The sequence below is a fragment of the Papio anubis genome, chromosome 2 (genome assembly GCF_008728515.1).
Source record: "Papio anubis isolate 15944 chromosome 2, Panubis1.0, whole genome shotgun sequence".
NCBI lineage: Eukaryota > Metazoa > Chordata > Mammalia > Primates > Cercopithecidae > Papio > Papio anubis.
In genome coordinates this window covers 134,757,955-134,783,485 of record NC_044977.1, presented here as the reverse complement: position 1 = coordinate 134,783,485, position 25,531 = coordinate 134,757,955, and the positions used below count along the sequence as shown (strand labels likewise).

General features: G+C 37.7%; 1 protein-coding gene across 6 annotated transcripts in view; it reads left to right on the top strand.

Annotated features, from left to right (window-relative positions):
• LEKR1 (leucine, glutamate and lysine rich 1) overlaps positions 1-22,074 on the top strand; it is a 226,432-nt gene extending 204,358 nt beyond the window's left edge. For 5 of the 6 annotated variants that reach the window (XM_031663630.1, XM_031663627.1, XM_031663628.1 and 2 more), the window contains 2 exons: positions 2,315-2,614; positions 19,792-21,543. In XM_031663630.1, coding sequence (XP_031519490.1) covers positions 2,315-2,614; positions 19,792-20,205 — 714 coding nt within the window. In that variant the 3' untranslated portion in view covers positions 20,206-21,543. Of the gene's footprint in view, positions 1-2,314; positions 2,615-19,791; positions 21,544-21,638 lie in introns of those variants that run through there. The other variant, XM_031663631.1, reaches the window with a different exon arrangement.
• Positions 22,075-25,531: the final 3,457 nt, after the last annotated feature.

Here is a 25,531-nt window from a genome sequence, read left to right as displayed (position 1 = left end):
TGGCTCATGCCTATAATCCTAGCACTTTGAGAGGCCCAGGCAAGAGGATCACTTGAGGCCAGGCATTCAAGACCAGCCTGGACAACATAGCAAGAGTCCGTCTCTATTAAAAAAAAAAAAAAAAAAAAGATTTAATTAGCCTAGTGTGATGGTTCATACCTGTAGTATGTTCATACCAGTTAATACCCAGGCTACTTGGGAGGCTAATACATGAGGTTCACTTGAACCCAGGAGTTCAAGGCCTCTGTGAGCTATGATCACACCACTGTACTTTAGATTGGGCAACAGAGTGAGACCCCCTTTTCTAAAAGAAAAAAAATTTGTAGTGATTTTTATCTTTGAACTTGAGTTTTGTAAGTGAAATCCTACTGGGGCAATGGAGCATGTGCTACAAGCTTACAGCCTTGGCTCCCCCAAGGTTCTGCCTCCCCTAGAGGGTTCTCACCTCTTGCTTCCTGGCTTCTGATGCCCCAGGCTCCACTGAGTCTCCCCTTTTCTTCCTCCTCTCACTCTGTGACTGCTGTTGCAGCCCTGGGTGGTTCAGGATCCCATCAGCAGGAGAACGCAGACAGGTAAGCTGGAACTTGCCAGATGTTACAGTTTCTCAAAAGAAGTCATAAATCCACATTTTGTAAGTGAAACCTCCTGATCTTTAAATGTTGACTGCCTTTTAAAAAATAAAAACATATTTGTGGTTATGTGAACCTCTTCTCCCAAGGATAACTTGCTTTATTTCAATGTCAGCTCTCCTCTGGGTGATGGAAACCACTGTACAGACCTGACAGTGACCTTCTTCCCTCCTGGATTAATTGAAGATAATAGAATATTAATTTATAAAATTATGAACTATGGTGAAGAGACTTCTCACACAAGTTATTCTTTCTGTAAATTTAACATTTGAAACAAATTTTGGATACACAACTCTTTTTATGTAATAGTTCACAAAGTCCTTGGAACCTTGGTCTGTGAATGTTTTCCAGATTCTTAGTGGGCTAGTTTCTTGTTGTGCTAATATTTATAACATGACAATAATTGAGCATAAGTAATAAGGATATGTTCCATTAGAAGCAGCTCTTGTTTTGTTGTTTTGTTTTTTAAGGAGAAAGAAAACAAGAGGTCTTTTCCTTTCTAAAGACTTTCATGCTATGAGGAAAAGCTTCTCCAAGTTATTCTCTCATTCATTTATCTAGAAGTACCACCTTGAGAAGCAGTACATTTTCAGAATATTCAGGTCACCTGTGGCTATGAAAGTTTCCATTAAATTAATTAAAATTAAATACAATTTAAATTCAGTTCTTTGGTCACATTAGTCGTATTTCAGGTGCTCAATAGTCAATACTCTTTTTTGAGAGCTATGGTTAGAGTACTTACACCATGGAAATTAGATACAAATATTGCTTTTTTTCCTTTTTTTGAGAGTCAGTTGTTAAACATTTACCAGCACTGTCAGTAGCCACATGCGCCTAGTGACTACCATATTGGATAACATAGAATATTTCTACCACCACAGAAAGCTCTGTTGGGCAGTACTATTCTGGAAGGCATAGTATCTGGAGTTCCTCCCGCCATTATTTACAAAAAAGAAAAAAAATTATGTCAAAGAAAAATTTATTGGTATACTTAGGGTAAAGTATAACTTTAGTGCTCTCCTCCTTGCATTCCCCAAAAATCAGGCATTTTGAGATCCCAAAGCCAACCTAGTTAGGTCCAGACAGGCCCCTGATCTATTTGTCAAGACTTTAACTGAGGCTGGGCACAGTGGCTCACACCTGTAATCCCAGCACTTTGGGAGGCTGAGGCAGGAGGATTGCTTGAGCCCAGGAGTTTAAGAACAGCCTTGGCAACATAGAGAGACACCATCTCTACAAAAAATAAAAAATTACCAGGCCTGGTGGCATAAGTCTGTGATCCAGCTACTGGAGAGGCTGAATTGGGAGGATCGTTTGAGCCCAGGAGGTCAAGGCTGCTGAGAGCCATGATTACACCTCTGCACCACTGCGCTCCAGCCTTAGCAACAGAGCAAGACCCTGTCTCAAAAAAAAGAGTTGTCCTATCCTTTGTAGCTTAATATAGTCACAGAAATTTATATATTTCCAAAAATTCCCAAGTGATTAATGTGATACTGTTTTAAGTAGAAAAATAAATGTTTTAGTCTTTTAAAAAGAAAATCTTGAAGGCCTGCATGTCATGGGTTTGTTTTCATCTGATCAAGTGAGTACACTGATTAATGAGAATAAACCTCTTAAAAACCGTAAGAATTCTGTGGTTACCTAGAAACTATCGCCTACAAACTAATATGAGATTTATCTTACAGATATCTGACTTAATCACAGGCGCTACAAGAGATCTAAGACAGGAAGTGACCGCTCTTAGAGAAAAACTTTACGAATCCCATATTCGGTACACTGAAGAATCTGAGTCAAAGGAAAAAGAAATTGAAAATCTTAAAAATTTGGTTGCAGAATTTGAATCTCGCTTGAAGAAGGAAATTGACAGTAATGATTCAGTTTCAGAAGACTTGAGGAAGGAAATGAAACAGAAGTCAGATGAACTGAAAAGAGTAATGCTGGCTCAAACACAACTGATAGAGCAATTTAACAAGTCCCAGGAAGAGGTAGGAAGCAGATAGTGGTACCTTTGCAATTAATCAAAGAGCACATGTTCTTTCAACAAACAAACAAAAACGTGAAAGGCAGCTTAGTTTCCTGGAAAGAGCCCTGGAATGTTAGTCTGACCTAAGTCACATCCTGGTGCTCTGTCCTTAACTTTAGGCAGTCACTTAGCCTCTCCAGACCTGGCTTTCCCTTAAACTACATAATCTCTAAAAGTTTTCTCGGCACCCAGTTCTTTCTTGCAAATAACTATTTTAAGCCTCTAAGACTAGGAATTTTTATATGTTTATATCTTATTTGTTTTAATGTTAAATCTTTGGCAAATAAACTTTTAGAGCACTTTCTGCATACTTAAAAACAAAATTAGACTGTCTTTTAAATACAATTTTACCATAGGTTTTTACCTTCCTATCAATGTAAACTTATAAGGTAATAGGCATGCATCAGTTTTCTTTCTTATGTATGCATGATTATTTCAGTGATGTTTTTCATTCAAACTGCAGTAGACTTATTTTGATTTGAAAACATTTTTCAAAGTATTATGTCTGAACTATTGAAGAGTTTAGAAGTAGTGAAACAATTCATCTGTTCTCTAATCACCAATATCATATCACATTACAATATTTGATCCCTTTGATGACAGTATAGCAAATAAAGGCAAATGGAGGAAGATTCTGAATGTTGGTGAGAAGTAATATTTTTGTTGGTTTGATTGACATCAATAGAGTCATAAAAGGAAAGCGCTAATAGCAGTATCGATTATTAACAATTAAATATGCCATGGTCTTGCTATATTTAAATTATCAGTCAAAATAGAAAGTTTACATCATCATTGTAATTATGTAATCATGAAGTCAACCTATTACAACGAAGTTATAAATTTAAAATAAAATATGGAATAGACAGAATACTAGATCAAGAATAATGCCTAAAACAACTCTATAAGTAGAAATTATTTACAAGTTACAAATGAGGAAGAGACTGAAGAAGGCTGAATAATTTCCATAAGGTCAGACAGCTTGGTGGAGCTAAGATTCAAATTCGAATCTCTATGATATGATGTTTCCTCTTTTGGGAAACCTAGTTCTTATTATTCTGCTTCTGTATTTCACAGTGACTACAGACTTAGTTAACATCTCCAGGGACTCAATTTTCTTTTAGTATTATAATTAAGACAAAAAGATGATGAAGTGTCTCTTGTTGTTACATAGCAGCACAGTCCCCCCAGTGAAGGAAGCCGCACCCCCAGTTCAGGCAGGAGTAAGGTGGAAGAGCACACATGGACTTAGCTCCACTGAAGAAACCCTGAGAAAGAGAGACGTGATGCTGATTTGCCTCAAATGCGACAGCAGTAGTGAATCTCTAGAGGAGGGAAGCAGGGTAAAAGACAGAAAGGTCAAGGCCACCTAGACTAGCAGGTTTCCTAACTATTCATTCACTAAAGAAATGGCAATATAGAAAATGAGGAGTAAATTATAAACTAGGAGAGGTAGAAAAAGACAGAAGGGTCAAATTCAGTAAATGTATATTAGCATCTATGTTACTCTGTTCTTGCCTTACTCTAAAGGAATATGTGAGACTGGATAATTTATAAAGAAAAGAGGTTTAGTTGGCTCATGGTTCTGCAGGCTGAACAGGAAGCATAGTGCCTGCCTCTGTTTCTGGTTAGGACCTTAGGAAGCTTGCAATCATGGCAGAAGGTGAAAGAGAAGCCCAGTGCATCACGTGGTGACAGAGAGGTGGGTGGAGGTGCCACATTCTTTTGTGAACTAACCCAGCAAGAACTCATTCATCAGCAAGGGGATGGTGCTAAGCAATTCATGTGGGATCTGCTGCCGTGATTCAAGCACCTCCCACCTAGGCCCCACCTCCAACATTGAGGATTACATTTCAACATGAGATTTGGAGTTGACAAACTTCCATACCCCATAACAGCATCTATCTGGGTGCCAGGCACATGTTAGGTAGGTACTGATGATATAATTATGAATAAGACTGACAACTGCCACTTCCTGCTCTCAAAAAAAAATTTAAAGAAAACTTTGCATGAGTAATTAAATTAATATCCAAAGGAAAGAATGATCTAAACAGAATTTATCATAAAAACAGCATAGACTGAAAGCTAGAACATTTGCCTGAAGAGCCGATATAAATTATCTATTGCTATGTGACAAATTATCCCCAAGTTTAGCAGCTTCAAACAACAAACATTTATTATCTCATAGCTTCTGTGGGTCAGGAATCTGAGCATGGCTTAGCTGCGTGTCTCTGGTTTAGAGGCTCAAGTTCTCTCATGAGATTGGTGTCAGGGTGTCCACTGGGCTGCAGTCTCATCTAGAGGCTCAACTAGGATGGGATTGGCTTTCAGGCTTACTTATATGGTTGTTGGCAGGATGTATTTGGCCAGAGGCTTCCCTCAGTTCCTTGCCACATGGACCTCTCCATAGAACAGCTCAGTGTGTCAGCTGACTTCCCTCAGGGCAAGCAAGTGAGTGAGAATGAGAGAGAGAAGGTGCTAAGACAGAAGCCACAGTCTTTTTGCAATGTAATCTCAGAAGACACATCCCAATGCTTCTGCTGTATTCCATTCATTACAAATGAATCAATAAGTCGAACCCACACTCAAGGTGAAATCATTGCACAAAGATATGAATATCAGGAGGGTAAGGATCATTAGGGGGCATTTTAAAGGCTTCCAATCACAGGGCTTCTGGAGGTGATTTTGGCAAGAGAAAATAGACTAAAAGTGAAGAGTGGATTTCTTCATCAACAAAAGGAACTGCATTTGGAACTCTTCCTGCTCATTAGTTGTTAAAAGAAGCCACTTAGGAATAAAGCTTCTTTAAAAATGTGGACTGAAAGACATAAGACATTGGGTTGGTATGTAAATGATCATAGATCATTGCTACAGAGGAGAAAAGGATCATCCCAAAGGTAAAGAAAACCAATTAAGGGCATACTTAGGCGGGCAATATCCTTTTGTGGGAGCAGGGAGAGTAGACTAGATTTTCCTTTAGAAGTTACCAGAATATCACCTCAAAGTTAACTAATTTGAACTGAACTGTAAGAGTAAATAATTAAGGCTGCTTATCTGGCTAAGCATGCCAGAGTCCAAAATATGCTTATAAAAATAGGAAATGAGCCAATAAAAGGGATAGGATTTATGAGCTAGAAAGAATAGAGGCCATAGCATGTAAAGTGAAAATCACCACGTTTTTTGATCATGCATTCCAGACACTTGAAATTTCTCAGATTCTGGAGAAATAAAGCTGCATTTAAGTGGAAAACAAATTCCCATTAGAATGAAAATAAATTAATGGTCTAATAAGGAGGCTAATTAAGAGGAAGAAAGCCCTGTTCTCTTTCAAGTGGCCAAATAACGGGTAGACTTTGTTTTTAATTGTATGAAGAAAGTTCTCAAGGATAAGAGGAAAGCCAAAGCCTCTAAAGGGCAAAATGGGCCTTCCTAAATGGAGCAGGGATTATTGGAGCGCATCCCCAGAAACAGCAAGTGTCACAAAGCAGAGCAACAAAGGGTGCAGGTCAATAAAAAGAGAAAATGGAAAATAAAACTGTGCTAGAAATGTAAATGTGAACAAGGAGTCCCTGAAAAGATACATTAAAAGATTAGAAAGGAGGGAGAGAGGGAGTGAGAAAGAAAGAAAGTTAATATGTTAGAGAATAACACTTATCAGTAAAACCAAAGTCAAAATGGGTCATGTGCTTCTGATGCTCATTTTCCCTCCTACTGGTTCCATGTGAGTACAGTCAAGACAGTGTGACCCCACTGTTAGGGACCTTGTTGTGATCCAGAGGAAGAATGTGGTAAATTCAAGTAAACAGCTCATATACAATCACTGAAGGAAAATCAGTACAGATAGTTCAATATTTTTGTTGTTTGAAGACCACACATAAGGGAGTCAAAAGAGCAGTAGTTTTAAATGCTATAGTTATTGTAGTCATACAATGAAGATGAGTGATACTCAAAAATATAAAATAATGCTCTTGGTTAAACATGGAGAATTGAATACGTATGTTTATCTCTACTTCATTCCACTGCCACTAAAATGGCAATCAATTAATCAAAAGTGAATAAATCCAGTAGGACAAAGAGAACAGGAGAGAAGTTAGCACTTGATAAAAAAGATGTTGACCAAAGCTTACAAAAATGGAAAGCAAGTGTCTGAGAGACAAATGACTTATCAGACTAGAGAATATTGAAACCTAATGCCTGTGAGGATTGGGGATGGGAGGATCCAAAACAGAAAATCTAGTTATGTGACACAACACTAGAGAGGCTCAGGAACTGGAGAAACTAGGTGCAGGCATAATTTGTTTTACTGCATGTCACTTTATTGTGCTCCATAGATACTCTGGGTTTTATTACAAATTGAAGGTTTATGTCAACCCCTATGTCGAGAAAGTCTGTCAGTGTCATTTTTTCAACTGCATGTGCTCACTTTGTGTCTCTGTGTCACAGTTAGGTAATTCTTGCAATATTTTAAACTTTTTCATTATTATTATATCTGTTATGGTCATGCAATCAGTGATCTTTGATGTTACTGTTACACTTGTTTGTAGGTGCCAAGAATGGTGCCTATATAAGACAGCAAACTTAATAGATAAATGCTGTGTGTGTTCTGACTAGTCCACTGACTGGCCAGCCCCCCATCTCTCTTCTCCTCAGGTCTCCCTATTTGCTGAGACAAAACAATATTGAAATTAGGGCAATTAACAACCCTACAATGGCTCCTAAGCATTCAAGTGAAAGGAAGAATTACACATCTCTTACTTTAAGTCAAAAGGCAGAAATGATTAAGCTTAGCAAGGAAAGCAAATCAAAAGTTGACATAACCCAGAAGCTAAGCCTCTTGGTCCAGTTAGCCAAGTTGCGAATGCAAATGAAAAGTTCTTGAAGGCAATAAAAGTGCTACCTCAGTGAAGAATGATAAGAAAATAAAACAGCCTTCTTGCTGATATGGAGAAAGTTTGAGTGGTCTAGGTAGAAGATAAAACCAGTCATAATATTCCCTTAAGCCAAAGCCTAATCCAGAGAAAGACCCTAACTCTCTCCAATTCTGTGAAGACTGAAAGAGATGAGGAAGCTGCAGAAGAAAAGTTGGAAGCTAGCAATGGTAGGTTTATGAGGTTCAAGACAAGAAGCCATTTCCATAACATAAAAGTACAAGGTGAGAGAGCAAGTGCTCATGTCGAAGCTGTGGTAAGTTAACCAGATCTAGTTAAGATCATTTATGAGGTGGCTACATTAAACAACAGATTTTCAATGTAGATGGAACAACCTTCTATTGGAAGAAGGTACCGTCTAGGACTTTCATAGCTGTGGTACAGAAGCTTTGAAGCCAAACTTCAAGAATTAGCCTTCAAAGGACAGGCCATCCCAAAAATCCTAGCACCCTTAAGAATCATGCTAAATCTATTCTACTCTGTCTGTGCTTTATAAGTGGGGCAACAAAGCCTGGATGACAGTACATCTTTTTGCAGCATGGCTTATTGAATATTTTAAGCCTGTTGAGACCTACTGTTCAGAAAAAAAAAAAAAAAATCCCTTTCAAAATATTGCTTCTCGTTGACAATGCTTCTGGTCACCCAAGAGCTCTGATGGGGATGAACAAGGGAATTAATGTTTTCATGCCTGGAAACACAACATCCGTTCTGCAGCCCATGCCTCAAGGAACAGTTTTGACTTTCAAGTCTTATGATTTAAAAAATATATTTCATAACATGACAGCTGCCATAGTTAGTGATTCCTCTAATGGATCTGGGCTAAGTAAATTCAAAACCTTCTGGAAAGGATTCACCACTCTAGATGCCATTAAGACCATTCCTGATTCATGGGAGGAGGATAAAATGAGTTGATTCCAGCTCTCATGGATGACTTTGAAGGTTTAAAAGTTCAGTGGAGGAAGTGGCAGAAATAGCAAGAGAACTAGAATTAGAAGTGGAGTCTGAAGATGTGGCTGAACTGCCGCAAACTTGAACATATAAAAAGTTATGTCTTATAGATGAGCAAAGAAAGCCATTTGTTGAAATGGAATCTACTCCTCTGAAGATGCTTTGAAAAATATTGAAATGACAACAAAGGATTGAAATATTATATAAAATTAGTTGATAAAGCAGTGACAGGGTTTGAGAGGATTCACTCCAATTTTGAAACAAATTCTACTGTGGGTAAAATGCTGTCAAACAGCATCACATGCTACAGAGAACTCTTTCATAAATGGAAGAGTCCATTGATGTGGCAAACATCATTGTTCTTTTTTTTCTTTTTCTTTTCTTTTTGAGACAGAGTTTCACTCTTGCCCAGGCTGGAGTGCAGTGGCGCAATCTCAGCTCACTACAACCTCTGCCTCCCAGGTTCAAATGATTCCTGTGCTGTTGTCTTCTTTTAAGAAATTGCCACTGCCATCCCAACCTTCAGCAACTTCCACCTTGACCAGTCAGCAGCCATCAACATTGAAGCAAGACCCTCCACCAGCAGAAGATACAACCCACTGAAGGCTTAGATGATTGTTAGCATTTTTTAACAGTAAAATATTTTTAAATTAAGGTATGTACATTTTTTAAACTTAATGCTATTGCACACTTAAATACAGTATGGTGTAAACATAATTTTTATATGCAGTGGGAAACCAAAAAATTCATGTGACTTTATTGCAATATTTGCTTTATTTTGCTCTAGAACCAAACACACACTATCTCTGTATGCCTATGCCTCTGAAAGAGGGATGTAAGGGTGGAGTGGAAAACAAGACTGAAAGATTATAAACGGAGCAAACGGATCCTTAGAGATGCCTTCCCAGTTCCTAAGAAGCCCCTGCCCACCATCCTGGCAGAGTACCAGGGGGTTACTCTCTAGCAAAACTGAATGAGAAAAGGCACTGAACCTGAGGACAAAAGAGATAAAGCAAGGGTATGTTAAGTAGGGAGACCTCCCAGTACCCTTCACACTCTCACTTTTCAGAACACAAGTAACCAGGCTTATGTATTAATGGCCATAAAAAAAGAAATTGGAAGAGCACCCTCTGGAGAAATGAGCTGCCTCAAAAGATAAGACCGGCTTGGCGGAGTGGCTCACACCTGTAATCCCAGCACTTTAGGAGGCCAAGGCAGGCAGATCACATGAGGCCAGGAGTTTGAGACCAGCCTGGCCAACATGGTGAAACCCCGTCTCTACTGAAAATACAAAAAAATTAGTTGGGTGTGGTGGTGCACGTCTGTAATCCCAGCTACTCAGGAGGCCGAGGCACAAGAATCACTTGAACTCGGAAGGTGGAGGTTGCAGTAAGCGGATATCACACCATTGCACCCCAGCCTGGGTGACAGCAAGACTCTGTCTCAAAAATCAATAAATAAAAAAGATAAGACCCATTGATACCGACAGTTGGGATATCTCAATGAAATGGCTATATCCATGTTCAATCTACCTACTTAGAAGGATCTCAGCCAATAAACCGAATACAAGCACACTGAGCTTAAGGTAACATTTTGGGGACCCATTTTTATTTTTATTTTTATTTTTATTTTTGAGACGGAATCTCACTGTCTCCCAGGCTGGAGTGCAGTGGCTGGATTTTGGCTCACTGCAACCTCCACCACCCAGGTTCATGCCATTCTCCTGCCTCAGCCTCCTGAGTAGCTGAGACTACAGGCACCCGCCACCATGCCTGGATAATTTTTTGTATTTTTAGTAGAGACGGGGTTTCACTGTGTTAGCCAGAATGGTCTCGATCTCCTGACCTCATGATCTGCCCATCTCAGCCTCCCAAAGTGCTGGGATTACAGGCGTGAGCCACTGCGCCCGTTCGGGGACCCATTTTTAAACACGAACAGCCAAGGATCACCAATTATTTGAGAAACATCTCTAATGTGAAGAACAGAAACAATAAGCAAAAAAGAACTTCACAGAAAAAAAAAATACAAAACAATACAGGGAGCAAAAGAGAACTTAAAAATATATAATTAATATCCTCAGAGAGAAAAGAGATGATATTGTATTCATTAAACATAAACAGCCAGCTACAAAAAAAGAACAAGAGTGAGTATTAAAATATAAGGACTGAAATGTTTAAAAATCAATATTTGGGTTAGATGATAAAGATGTGAAATCTAGAAAGCAGAAGAAAAAAGCAAAAAGATGAAGAAAAGAAAAAGAAAATTCAAGGAAATAAGAAATAGAAGACAATGCGTTCCAAATTCCAAAGGAAAATTATGCCCAGCCTAGAATTCTATATCCTGCCAAAACAATCCATCAAGTATCAAACACAGGTATTTTCGGACTTCAGACTTCTCAAAAATACTACTACCCTGGCAACCTTTTTCAGGAAGCTGTTAGAAGATATATGACAGCACAATGAGGGAATAAGTAATAAAGGAGAAAATATAGGAATCAGGAAATAAGGAATCCAACACAGGAGAGAGATGAAGGGAATCCCAGGACAACGGTGGGAAGAAATGCTAGGATTACAGCAGTGCATCAGATTGAAAGAACAAGCATACCAAAAGAAAGTTCTTAGAATGTTGAGCAGAAGCATGGTGGGTTCTTAGAAGTATGTCTCCAAGAACAAAGAGAAGCTGATAGCTTATATGGGGTGTTTGAACATGTCGAGAGGATATTTACACTTCTGTAAGTCTGGTGAAAAATTAGTATCAATACCCAGAAAACAAAGCAGAAAAATTATGAGACAATAACTCTGGATGGAAACTGTGCAAGGAAGAAAATGTCGTCATAGTACAGAACATGGCCCAGATGTGCATATGTTTATATACTATAATCATATAAAGATGAATATAGATTAAGCTAAAAATTGTGACAGAAATATGAGGATAGGAGGAGCAGCAGCATCTGTTGGGAATTGGTATAGAAAGCTGAACCCTCATCTTCCGTTCCATGCAGTAAGTAGATATGTTCAAAACTGAAAAACAAAGAGATCGATGTATAATGATGTTATTTTGAATTACGGAGGGTAACTATCAGAAGAAATAGTTTAAAGATCTGAAAATGGTTATTCCTGGGAGGCAGGACTTGGGAATGTGAAGAAGTGTTTTTTTCATTGTGAGTTTTAGTATTATTTTACTTTTGAGCTATATGTAATACTTTAATTTTAAAAAATTAAAAATAATAGAAAGGAATAAAGTATAAAAAGGACCTGGTACAGAAGGCGACAGAGGTAAGAATAAAGGTCAAGCAAGGAATATTAAAAGAAAAATCAGGAAAGTTACAAGTAAAACAAAAGCAACAAAATATAAACCTTCATGAGATTTTCTTTTCAGATTATGAGAAATGAAAAAAGACAAAGCAGATTCTAGCTTAAACTTTAGTAACGGGTGCCTGGCACACTTCTGTTTATTCCTCAAGTCTAAGTGCAAAGAGAACCCCTCCATGAAGTCACAAAATCTCAGAGGCAAAATTAGCTATACACCTGTGCGCCTACTGCAGTTCCTTATTTATGCATTCATTTAACAGGTAAACAGTTTTGTTGTTTTTATAGTGCTAAGAAAAAAATAAATCAGGATAAAAGGGATACTTTCTGAAGGAGGGGTGCTATATTAGACGGGGTGGTAAAAGGCTCTGAGAAAATAATGAGGCAAAGAACATTCCAAGGAAAAAAACACTCCAGGCAAAGGTAATAGTTAGTGTCAAGACCCAGAAGCAAGGAGCATACTGGGAACCTTAAAGAAGCCACAAGGAAGTCAGGAAGCACTGCTGGAGCTTAGTGAGCAAGGATAGTGATAGAAACCAAGGTTGAAGGGCCAGTTTGCATGCAGTCTTTGTAGGCTATGATACTTTTCTAAGTGTGATAAGTCTTTGGATACTTTTCTAAGTGTGATAGAAAGTCACCTAGGAATTTTGAACAAGGAATTGACATGATCTGACTTATTTTTAGAAGATAACTGACTTCTGATTAGAAAATAGGTTGAAGAGGGCAAAAATGAGAGCAAGGCTGTGAAGGAGGTGACAAATCACCAGATTTGGGATATATTTTAGGGATGAAGGCAATAGAAGTTGCTGATGGACTGGATGATATGAAAGCATAAAAAGGAGTCAAGGATAACTCCAAAGTTTGGAATCTCAGCAACTGAGAGAGTGCTGAGATGGCAAATGCTAGAAAAGAAATACAATTGGGGAGGAATATCAAGAATTTTATTTGGGACATGTTGCTCTTAATATGCCTATTAGATACCCAAGGGGAGATGTTGACTAGGCACTATGGCCACAGGGAAGGCAAGCTGGAGATGTCAATTTTGGACAAATCCACATGTAGCTGATACTTAACCCCTGGGACTGAATGAGATCACCCAGAGGATTAGGCAATAGAGAAAGGGTTGAGAACAGGCACTTCAACTTTTAGAGGCTTGGAAGAGGAGTAGAATCTAGCAATGGTGACAGAAAAGGAACTTCTGGTGAGGTAGGAAGAAAACCTACCAAGGACTCTAAAGAAAGACAGTAGTTAAAGAAGAGTACATGCCATATAGACAGGCCCACAGTCCCTTATCTGAAAACTTTGGGCTCAGATATAAAATTATTTTGAATTTTAGAAAGTTAGTACAGTATGTCCTCATAGATGTAGGGCAGCCTCCCCATGCAATGACATTAATACTTCTGCAGTGAAACATCTGAATGTTCACACGAAATGGGACAAAGACTGTAATTAGCCTTCTATCAGTTTAGTCAGATTTTATCACTAAATGTAATGAGCTACATTTTTTTCTTTTCAGAGCTTTTTGGATGTCAAAAGTAAGGCTAAAGGACTATAGATCTGTATTGGCTTTCATTACAACAGCTGTTTTTATTGTTTATGTTGTTTGCCCGACCATCTCCTAGCATCTTGAATCTGTTTTGTTTAAAAAACAAAGGAAAGTACATGTGTTTCTCTACAAGGCTACCAAGATGATAGGAAAAAATCAAAGATTTGCCTCCTAACTATTAACAGTGGTTACCTTAGAAGTATAGGAAGAGATAGACAGGGATTTTACTTCTTACATACTTTTTAAAAATATTGACATCATGGGTTATTTTTAACATTTTGGTGTTTTGAAAATATGTTTCCAATGTAAACTCTATTTTTAAAAAAGGAAAGAAAGAAACTCCATTTACATAAGAAAGTTTAGGCCAGGCATGGTGGCTCACACCTATAACCCAGCATTTCAGAAGCTCAAGGCAGGAGGATCACTTGAGCTTGGAGTTCAAGACCAGCCTGGGAAACATGGGGAGACCCTGTCTCTACAGAAAATGCAAAAATTAGCTGGACATGGCGGCACACACCTGTAGTCCCAGCCACTTGAGAAGCTGAGGAATGAGGATTGCTTGAGCCTAGGGGATAGCGGCTATAATGAGCTGTGATCATGCTTTTGTACTGGAGCCTGGGCGACAACCTGAAACCTTGTCTCAAAAAACAAAAAGAAAAAAGTTTATTAACTAATCTAGCAAAGATGGATTTATGTAAACTCTAAGATTAAATTGTAGGAATACATGGTATTTGCAAGCACAAATAGTTTACTTGCAAGAGGGATTTGCTTAGTTTTAGGATAAGCATTTATTTTATTTGCATGTTTAATCAATATACAGAATACAGCACACACTTCTCTGGTAATTCCATCTATGAGAATGGAGTAACCAAAGTACCAGCAAGTAAATTATCAAAAAGTAGTTGGCAGTTTGGGGACATAATAAAATTAGAATATCTATGTCTTTTTTAAAGAGTAAGAGGGTAAAAGGAGGTTCTCCATCCTCCAGCAGGAAACATGGGGAGGACCAGGAAAGCTTTTAGGGGACAGGGACTATACGTAGGCTTGGTTAGCAGGGAGGATGAGTGAACTGAGAACCTGAAAACCTTAGCCTTGGGCCATGGAGCAGAAGGGGGCTCAGACTGGGAGTCTCTGTGGTGAGGAAGATACCAGAAAGTTGACAGAATGAGAAGATATATTGAGAAATTTTTGTATATTTAATTAGTGCTAGTTAAATTGTGTATGTTTAATTAGTGCTAATTAAATCTAAATTAAATTGGATTATTGACTAAGAAAAGTAAATCCTGCATACTTGGTCATCATGGGCTCTTCTTCTCTGCCCTACAAATCTGCCTCTGAAGCAAATCAGTCTGAGGGATTATTGCCCTCTGTTGCTACAACTTTTGTTTGAATATGTCTACTGTAGTTGGTTTTATTATGTTTGTAAGCAGGGAAATATAATTTTGAAAACAACCAGCCTGACATCCATCTTACTTTTTTCCTGGAAATCTTTTCAGATTCTCATTCTTGTTTTACCAAAAGGCCATTTCCACTAACTTTTTGCAGTGTTTTGGGCTGATCAGATTAGTTGAACAGAAGCCTAGAAGGCTTTGAATGGGAGGTGGGAACATCCTTTGCAAACTCCCACTCATTGTTTTGGTTTCCACACTTTTCCACAGAATTTCCTTTTACCTCAGCTCCCCACCCACCCGGCCAGCCACCCACTCACCTTGGGATATATCCAGTTAGGGCTGGTGGAAACTGTAATCTGATCATTCCATGGCTGATTCAGATCTTACTCGGTCTAAAGCATGAACAAAGCCATCAATCTGTGATTGTTCTTCACTGAGGAGGACTTGCTTTCCTGGCATGTTCCCCCCAAAATTGTGCCAAATACAGCTGATTCCCATTGCAGATGGCAGTCTTACCTTCAGAACAATCAAGTTACACAGTAAAGCCTTCTCTCCCTTCTTCCACTGTTTTTGGAATTGAAAGCAACCCAGCTGTCTCTAAGAATAAAAAGGAAAACAAATATAAAAATAAACCACCCTTATATTGCAAGGAGTAGGGGAAATTGGCCACTTTTTAATATTAGAAATTTCAAACATATGATGAACTAATTTATATTTTCATTTTGACATTTTCCTTCTCAGTGGGAGGGCAATTAAGCCATATTTTAAGCCCATTCAAAGTGGCCTTATTCTGAAAATGTTGTAATGATATCTATAGAATGCTTACCACCAATCAGCAGAGCTTAAGGATGCAGGAGTGCCTAGTTCTCCCCTCCCTAGACCACCTGACCCAAGGGGCACTTGAGATAAGGACTTACTCCATGAAAACTTGGGGCTCCTACTGTCCTCCCTGGCTCCCATCTTGCTCAACTTCAGGCTGTTTTTCACAAAGCTAGCAAAGGGACCTTCCTTTCATGCAGATTTGATCCTGCCAGCCATCTGCTTGAAATAAACTTTCAGTGACTCCATATGAACCTCAGAATTAAGTCAAAACCCTAGTATTAGCACACTAACAAATTTTCTCTTGATCTGACCCTGCTCACTCTTCCCTACATCAGTCCTGGTCTCTTCTCCCCGTGTGCACCTGCCTGAGTCATATTAAGCCATGTTTTATCCCAAGTTATGCCTCTCCTTCTCTCACTGCCAGGCATTTGCACTCACTGCCCACTCTGCCTCGAAAACTTCATTGCCTCTTCTTCACCTGGCTCATGCCTTCCTTTCCATTTTGACTTCCAGTCTAGTTACAATCCAGTGATTCTATTTTTGCCATGTTAAAATATGGCCAAAGATAATTTTATCTAAAACATAGAATACTATGCATGATTTTCAGTCTTACTGAACATATTTCATCTTGCACATTTGTCCTTGTTACTCAGTGAAAACACATTAAAATTCTGCAACAATCCAACCTTCATCTTGACTAAATTGCTGAAAACTAACCACGAGCGGATGATTCTTTTCACGTATGATGGAATTTTCCACTAATGTGTCTACTTACTCTAGCCACATCCACGTGTCCTCTAGTCATGCCCTATCAGATTACACCCCTGAAATAGCAATCCCCTACACTTCCATTGTTTTATTTTAATTTTTTAATCCCATAATTGAATAGATTATAAATCTGAATTGCCTGTTGAACAAAACAGAGTTATAATCTCAATTGTAGAGGAGGAGGTAATGGTGGCAGATGACATGAAGATATTGTGTGGTTCACCTAACATTTCATGATGTTTTGGCACAGAAAAGAGTAGAAGTATCAATTTTGGATATTATTTTCAATTCAGGGGTCTCCTGGTTTGGGAACTAATAGAAGAAAGAGAATTAATCCTTTGTCTTGCAAGCTAATAACCTTGAAGAAAGATGAGTTGCAGAGCAGTGAGCCCCAGACAGTCAGCAGCCCTTCCCTCACTCCACTGGCTGGCTCCATTCTCTTACTTTGGAATATGTCTAGTTAGTGTTGGTGGAAACTGTGTAATCTGATCCTTCCATGACTGGTTCAGACTTCACTGGATATAAAACATGGGTACACAGTTCAGCTTGGAGTCTGCCAGGTCTTTGCTCCCATTGAACTTGCTATGAGGACATCTTTTGGCTCACTCTACCCTTTCATGTTCTCCTTAGTGGAATGTCACTTGCCTGAAATAGCTTTTATGTGACTTGCTTTTTGGTTGTTTTCTCCAGATCATTACTCCTTTCCTTTGAGACTTGAATTTAATCTCAGTAAATTGATTGGATTTTATTTTTCTTTTAAGGAAAGCTCTTGCCATCACATCCTCCATCACTTTATCATTCCATATTGTTGTGCCTGTTATTCATGTCACTAATATGTTGGCCTCATTTTTCATTGCTATTTTTTTCTTTCACATATTCAAATAAAATTAACTCTTTCTCATTGCTTTCTTAATTAGCGATATTTTTATACAAATTTATTGAAAGCCACTTGATGTGGTTTGGATCTGTGTCCCCACCCAAATCTCATGTCAAATTGTAATCCCCAGTGTTGGAGGTGAGGCCTGGTGGGAGGTGTTTTGATCATAGGGGCAGTTTCTCATGAATGGTTTAGCACCATCCTCTTGGTGCTGTTCTTGTGATACTGAATGAGTTCTCATGAGATCTGGTTGTTTAAAGTGTGTAGTGCCTCCCCCCACCTCTCTTGCTCCTGCTCCTGCCATGTAAGATGCATCACTATCCCTTTGCCTTCCACCATGACTAGAAGCTTCCTGAGACCTCCCCAGAAGCAGAAGCTGCTAAGCTTCCTGTGCAGCCTGCAGAACCATGAGCCAATTAAACCTCTTTTCTTTATAAATTACCCAGTCTCAAGTATTTCTTTATAGCAATGCAAGAATGGATTAATACACCACTTTAATAATTCCAACACTTTGCCAGCTTACTCTACTAGTAGACAAAAAATATAATGGATTGGGTCTTTCCCCCACTTTAAAAGAAACTTTGATTAATAGAACTTAGAAAACCTGGGCAAAACCAGATGAAAATGTCCTACTGTTTTTTTTGTTTTTGTTTTTGTTTGGTTTCTTTTGTTTGTTTGTTTGTTTTCAGTGTCCTGGGAACAAAATGGTCCCTGCATGTTTGATGTAATGAATTAGGCAACTAATTTAGGCATAGGCAGCATGGAGCAGGGCTCTGAAGGGGACTTTAGTACTTCAGAGTGGAATTACTCTCAGCAAGTTACATAACAGTGTGAGCTTCAGTCTTTATTAGTCAGATATAATTGTTGGGAGCAGGAAATGAGATGACACCTAACATGGCACCTTGTTATCTTCCTCTCTAGTCCCTCCTCCCCTACCTTTTCCACAAGTGTTTCAGCTAGAGTTAATGAGAACTAGGTGATAAAGCCACAAACACCATCCTTGCTCTCTCCAATTCCTCCAAAAATTAAAAATAACGAGAAGCAAGTGATTAACCCATGATTTTTTTTTAATGTGTGTCATGTAGTAAGTAAATAGTATATGTAAATGATGAGGATTTGTTTGACCCAGGAATGCAGCTTTTATAGAAAATTACTGTGCAATTGGCTAATCTGGAATTGCTCCATATTTTTCCATTTTGATTACCAAATTTGGAATTGAATAGAGTTCTGTCTATAATCATGAGAAACTCAAAAACAGGAAGATGCTACTTTCCCTGGCGCTTTGTTATTTAGTTCTACTGACAGCAGATTAGTCAGTCAACCCTTAGGGAGGATGTTTTCCACTAAGAAGCAGACTCGGGAGTGCCTTGGCTGTTTTTACAAACAAGCTAACCCAATGGAAATTCATTTTTGAGTTGACGAATCCTATAGCACACTCATTTTCATTGTGTTTTCTTACTAGGATACTACTTTGAATTATTTACTTTTCAGCCTCATTTTTGACATCATAAAGACATGAATGTCAGGACACTAGGGAGATCCAAGACTTAATTCTTACCATGGGACTTGAAATAATTTTGATGAATTCCATAGATGAAACATAGGTAACTCCTCAACTAGAAATGTAGAATTTCAGAATTTCAAAGAGGCTTAATGATCTCTAGTCCAGTCACACATTTGAAGCTTAAATTTGCTTCAGCATATCTCTGTCAAGTGAGATTCAACTCTTCAGTGTCCTCCAGATAGCTCTATTAAAAAGTTCTTCCTTATTTTAAACCCCATAGCTTTCACCTTGGGTCTAGATTCTTTTATGGACATAGAAAGCAGTTCTGCTCAAACCTATGAAGGTACAAACTTCTTGAGGGCAGGGATTGTATTCACTACAACTTCTAGTAACTTGGTAAATGATTGTTGAATGAATGGAATTAATAGCAGACGATCTTCTCTATTTTGGGATATTATCTTACAGAATGGCAAATGAACATCTTATTTAAGTTCCATTGAGAAAGCATCATATGAGAACTGATTTTATTGTTTAAATGCTATAGCTGATTTTTTATTCTTTCAATCTTACACTTCAAGCGCTTTTACCTGTTTATGTTATTATAGTATACCTCTACTGTAAAAGAATATATTTAATGACTCTATAGCTATGAACTATTGAGTATTACATGTGCAGAGCATACTGTCTGCGACTTGATGCAGAGAAGTTGAAACCCCACTGAAGCCTGTATTAGAAGTCCTGGGTTCTAACACCAGCCGCACCACTAACATCTGAATAACCCTGGACAGGTCACTCAGTCTCTGCAGTTGCTGACTCCTCATCTGCAAACTGCAAGGGTTGAACCAAATACGCACTCCAACTTCTTTCCACCATCACAGATTGTTCCTGTTCTTGACTTGTCTGTCCCGTGTGGTAGACTATCACAGAGACAATCAAAGAATACAGACCTCTGATTTCCAGTTCAGTTCTCAAATTGTATCGTCAGTAACTATCTACTTATGCACATTATTTAAAGCTAAGTCTGCTTTCTTTTCCCCTCTCTCTTTTCAGAATACTTTTCTTCAGGAGACAGTGCGTAGAGAATGTGAAGAACGCTTTGAACTGACAGAAGCTTTGAGTCAAGCCAGAGAACAGCTCCTGGAACTCAGGAAGCTTCGTGGAAGTTTACCATTCTCACCGTGTTCCCTCAGCAAGGGCAGCCTAACCTCCCCTGCTGCAGCGGTCAGTAATCATGGAGAGAGAAGCCTTGCAAGACTGAACTCTGAAAAAGGAATCCAAATTCCCAGCCTGCGCGGAGTGTCAAAACCCACCACTTTCCCAACCTCAGATAAGCCCAAGAGGGTTGGCAGCTCAGGCTTGCCCATTCTCCCCCAGCCACATCCTCCCAGGGGTGGAGCATCTTCAGCAAATGAGACTAGACAGAGACTGGCTGCCATTCTTAGGAGGAGGCGGAGTCAGCAATGATCCAAAGTGAGGAGCAGGCAGCTCCCCACAGCGTGCACGCTCTTTCAGAGAGTGCCAGGAACTCACTGTAACTGAGAATGACAAAGATAAAATTATTTTCACAGATCAGGAAGGCATACCTATAGATATATTTAACAAAAGACTGTAAAAAGCTGGAAAATTGTGAAGCCATATTTTTCAAGAGGGTTTTGATAGAGTAACATAATTAAGTTGTTGGTATTCCAGAGGTCCGATTTCTATATTTATGTTGAAATGTGCTCTATGAATATAGCCTTTTAGAGATCACAGGTAAAATTTTTCACCCATAACATCTTTTCCATTTCTTGCACCACTACAAGCAGATATATTTCCACAAAAAAAAAAAAAAAAAAGATTGTTTGGGTTTTGTTGGTATGTGTTCATTTGTTTGTTGTGCTGAATAGGTTAAATCGATGTAATAAGTATTCCAAACAGAAAAAAAAAAGTACTTTATCTAATTAAAATTAGATGATCTCCAAAATGCTTAGTTCAGGTAGTTGCAGAGATCATCATCATAATTAAAAGCTTCTTTTCCTCACCTTACAATCTAATTGGTTAATCTAATTTCTCTTTAGGCTAGCTCAGAGTTAATGATAGATAACCTTCAGAAAGACAATCTTCTCTGAGTGACTGGGGACCTTCTAGAAAAAGAGATGGTAATGTCAATTCAAGGAAATAGTAGTTTATTTCTCAAATTATATATATTATTTTAGTAAACAAATAACCTGACCATATTGATAGATATTTTCTACAATGAGTGCTTTTTGGTACTCAGAGTTAGGTCTTTATTTGGCCTTGTATTCTCAAACCATTGGGAAAAAAACTAATTCAACACAGTTTAGTAAAGTTAGAGGTAATTTGGGATTCAAATTTTATTACCCCTGAAAATGGGTAACTGGTTAACATGTTTTCTATTTTGAGTGAAAAAATAAAACCAGAAGCCAGATCAGCTATTTTATCTTAAACCTGCAGACACCTCCTGTTTCTTAAAACACAACTCTTTACCTTAGTCTAGTGTTCGTCTATGTTTTTCTCCATCTAATAGAAGGGTATTTTCCTTCAAAAACTAACTTTACTTAAATACTCCATCTGACTGCATCATGAACGTCCAGCCTTCCTATTCCCATTTTGGAATAATGGTAACACATTCAAAATATGCTACATAAAAATCTCTGCTATTTGACCATCTTATTGACCAGAGAATTCAAAGATATTTGGGATCCCTTCCATGTGCAAAAGATGTAAAGTTACTAAACAAAATCAAATGTATTTCCAGTCTTCCAAAGGATTAGTCTACTCTATTAATAAAGTATCTTAACCTCAAAAAAATTCCACATTAGGTCCACTGATTTGCCTGACTAGTTTTAAGTGTGGCATCTTGTGTTAAGAGTTGAATGCTTCCTTTTGTTTTGCAGAGATTGGCATCCCTTGTAATGGCCTTTGACAAGAGAGTACAACATCATTGAAGAATGGCACTGGGTGGATCTTAGAAGTCACCCCAACTGTAATTTTACAGATAAGGAATAGATGCCCAAAAAGATTGTAACTTGGTTAAGGTAGTACAGTTAGTTAGTGACAACTAGAACCAGAACCACAATCACCTTACCCCAGACTTTCCACCTCACTGGAGCTTTCCAAGCCTCCATCATGACCTTTGTCAATAGCACTTACACTATATGTAGTTTATATTTTTCCTAAATGCACTTACTTTTTAACCTGAAGTTTATGTAAAAAGTAAATTTGACTCAAGAAGTAGCTATAATGAGTTTGATTTGCTGTTTTTTTCTTATACACTTTGAAATAAATGTGTATCTAAGAAATGTTGGCTGGGCACGGTGGCTCCACGCTTATAATCTCAGCACTTAGAAAGACCAAGACAGGAGAATTGTTTGAGCCCAGGAGTTCGAGATCAGCCTGGGCAACATAAGGAGACCTTGTCTCTACAAAAAAATAATAATGAAAATTAGCCAGGCATGGTGGTGCTTGCCTGTAGTCCTACCCACTTGGGAGGATAAGCTAGGAGGATCCCTTGAGTCCAGGAGGTCAAGTTTGTAGTGAGCCATGATTGTGCCACTGCCATCCAGCCTGGTGAAAAGAGTGAGACCCTGTCTCAAAACAACAAGTGTTAGTCAGTGCACCCTCTAAAATCATCTTGTATAATGCCAACAGGTGACCACTGCACTGGACCTTAGGGGTCTCTGATCTGTTGCTTGCATGTTTAATTACAAGTACTCGTGACATGAGGAAAATGGCAAAATCTAGTGAAAACTTTAGTGAAAGCACAAGAGATTATTGTGTGCAACAGTCTTTGTTATAGGGTTATACATGCTTTTTACAATCTTGCAATTTCAGCTCATGGAGATACAGTGGGTCTGTATCTTCAGGAACCATGGGGATAAAGTAGGTTTCTTTATTTTTTCTAAATTATGAACATATTTAGATTTGTAAAGTCACACATAAGCTTTTCTAATGGTGATGTAGAGTATTATTGCAAAACTTGATTTCTCAGTTTGCTATTACATTTTTGCCTTATGAGTACTTCTATAAATAATCACTCTCAGAATAGAATCATGATCTGCAATGAGGTTGTATTATACTCCACAAATATATCAGAGAAGTAATTCCATGAATAAACATAAAGGTCATATTAACATTTATTTCAACCTAGACCATTTGAATGGTGCAGACTAAGCTATGTTGCCTTTAAAGAAAGACATCTTTAACAACAACAACAACAACAGGAAAAAAAAAAACAAAAAAAAAACCCAGCATTATAGTATGTAACCTACAGGTTAGGAACACATTCAAACTTTTCTTGATTTTCTCACTGATAAATAAGTTCCTGGCATGAGACAGTTATAAGGAATCTTAGGAAAGTAGTGAGTAGGATGAAAAAATAAGGCTCCAAATGCATATAATGGGTATTTAGTCTAATACTTTTAATTTCTCCATGAATTGATGTTTGCCATGACTTGCCATGAAAGGATTTATAGGTGTTAAGAGAAAAGATGTCAAAGAAAATATTCCTTAGAGAATTATAACCCTCTGGTTTTCTTCTTAAACTGGTATTCATGGACAAAGATAGGAGAATTCTTCTAAGTTAACATAGATTCCTCAAACAGTTTTTTAAAGTCTTATTGAATTAAATTACTATATTTGTAGTTGGTCAGAACTACTTAAAAGTCACATTTGCTGCTAAGGGAATTGACTAGAAGAGACGCTAACACAAAATTATGTAAGACTAAGATCTTTTAATGTTCTGTTACTCTGAAAGTTTTTGTAATATTTAAGATCGATTATTGCTAATTTATTTGACTATGGAGCTAGCTTTCTCAAGTTTTATCTTTTTAAATTCTTATGACTCTTACACTATTGCATTCATAGATGAACCTAGTACCCTAAAAGAGCTAACACACTACAGCTGAAAATGTTTAACCATTGCGTTGCAGCTTATGGAGCACAGGAAGTCAGTTTGGTATGTGCTCAAAATTCACAAATGCTATTGTGACTACAGATTATTAAACTTTTTCATTTTCATGTTTTAGGAAAATAATGTAGACCATCTCTTACAAAGGACACCTTTAATGGTCCCCAAATCATGATAGACAATTATGGTATCATTGCTAAGGTTGTATCAATGGTATTCTCAGGAAGAATTTGACTTTTCTGCTTGAAAATATTAACCCTGTGTAATAACACGTTGTAAAGCCAATACTATTGTATTGCATTTTTAGACTATTAAATATAAATTATATCATCTTTCTATATTCTGAATTTTACATATAGAATTTTCTTAAGAACATAATAGATGAATCTGGGATATACTTTTCTATGACAATATTTACCATGATCTAGTAAGTCAAAAGATATCCCTCTGTTCCAACATTTATATAGCATAATGCTTTATATTCATCAAGTAAAAAAAATTACTAAACATCCCTTACTCCATAAAAAACTATGTGAGAATACTGAGTCACAGTGATTAATTTGCCCAAAATAATAATAGTTTAATAAATAATTTTAAACTTCTGCAGTTTCTGAACATCTTAATCCATAGATTAATACTGAATCTACATTATTTATTCACTCATTTATTCAACAGATATGAGGAACTGAAAAAGTACTGTGAGAGCTACAAAGAAAATTAAAGCATCATACAGATTCCCAAGAATTATACAGTAGAGGGCAGGGAGAAAGCACATATAGAAATAAGACTATACAGCAGAGGATATTGGGTAAAAAGAGAGTTGACAGCAAGGTGTTATGTGAATTCACCTTTTTGCTAGAAGAATCAGGGAATACTTTAAGCAAGAATCGGCATTTACAATGGATCTTGAAGAATAGATGGGATTTATGGAAGAAGGTATACGAGGTAGAAGAAACATGTAAAAAGAGTCACAAATTCTGTTTATGGGAAATGTAGGAAACATTTGGTGAAGGGAGGTAGTGGGAACCTGAAAAAAGTAGGTGGACCTCATTGATTAAGGTGTTGAATAAGGACCCACCGCAGGCTTTCAACTAGAAGTGACATGTTGTGCATTGTTGAAATTCGGGAATATTTCTCTAGCAGGAGTGTATTGGAGTAATTATGAGATAGAAAGGCTGGAGATGGGACACTAGTTGGTGGACTAATACAGTAGTTCAGGTAAGAGTTAATGAAATTCTGAATAAAGATATTGATATTGGGGATAAACAAGAGGCAACTGATTCAAATTCTATTCAGAGAAGGGAAAGGATTTGTTCCCTGTTAAATGCTATTTAAAACCACTACCAGCCATTGCCGCTGTAGCAGGGGTGCGTTTTATGAGATTGGCTCCAATTAAAGGATCAGCCCCTATTTAAGAATATTATAGCTTCTCTGAAAAATGTGAAATAATAGAAACTACATTTTTATTTAGGCAACAAATAACCCCACAGACTCCGTATTCATTTAAAAAATCTCCTTAAAGTTAAAGGAAAATACTAATCTGAATAAATGTCCTAAGAATTATGCAGAAAGACTGGAAATTGACCTTAAAGAGAAATAACTATCTTGGCTCAAAGAATGCAAAGTACAACTAACTGGGAAGCTTTGGGAGTAACACAGCACAATAAAACTTTTTATTTTCAATAACCATTTATGAGGGAAAATAAAGAAGACAGCAGCTAACATAAAAATAAGAGTTATCTTAAAAATCTATAATTTTATAGTTCTGAAGGGCCTGATACATCACCTGGTCCAAACCTGTAATTTTACTGTAGACAACAGGGTCCTCAGACGGCCCTATCTAGTCACTTAGTGACTAGAATCTGATTTTTAATAGGATCC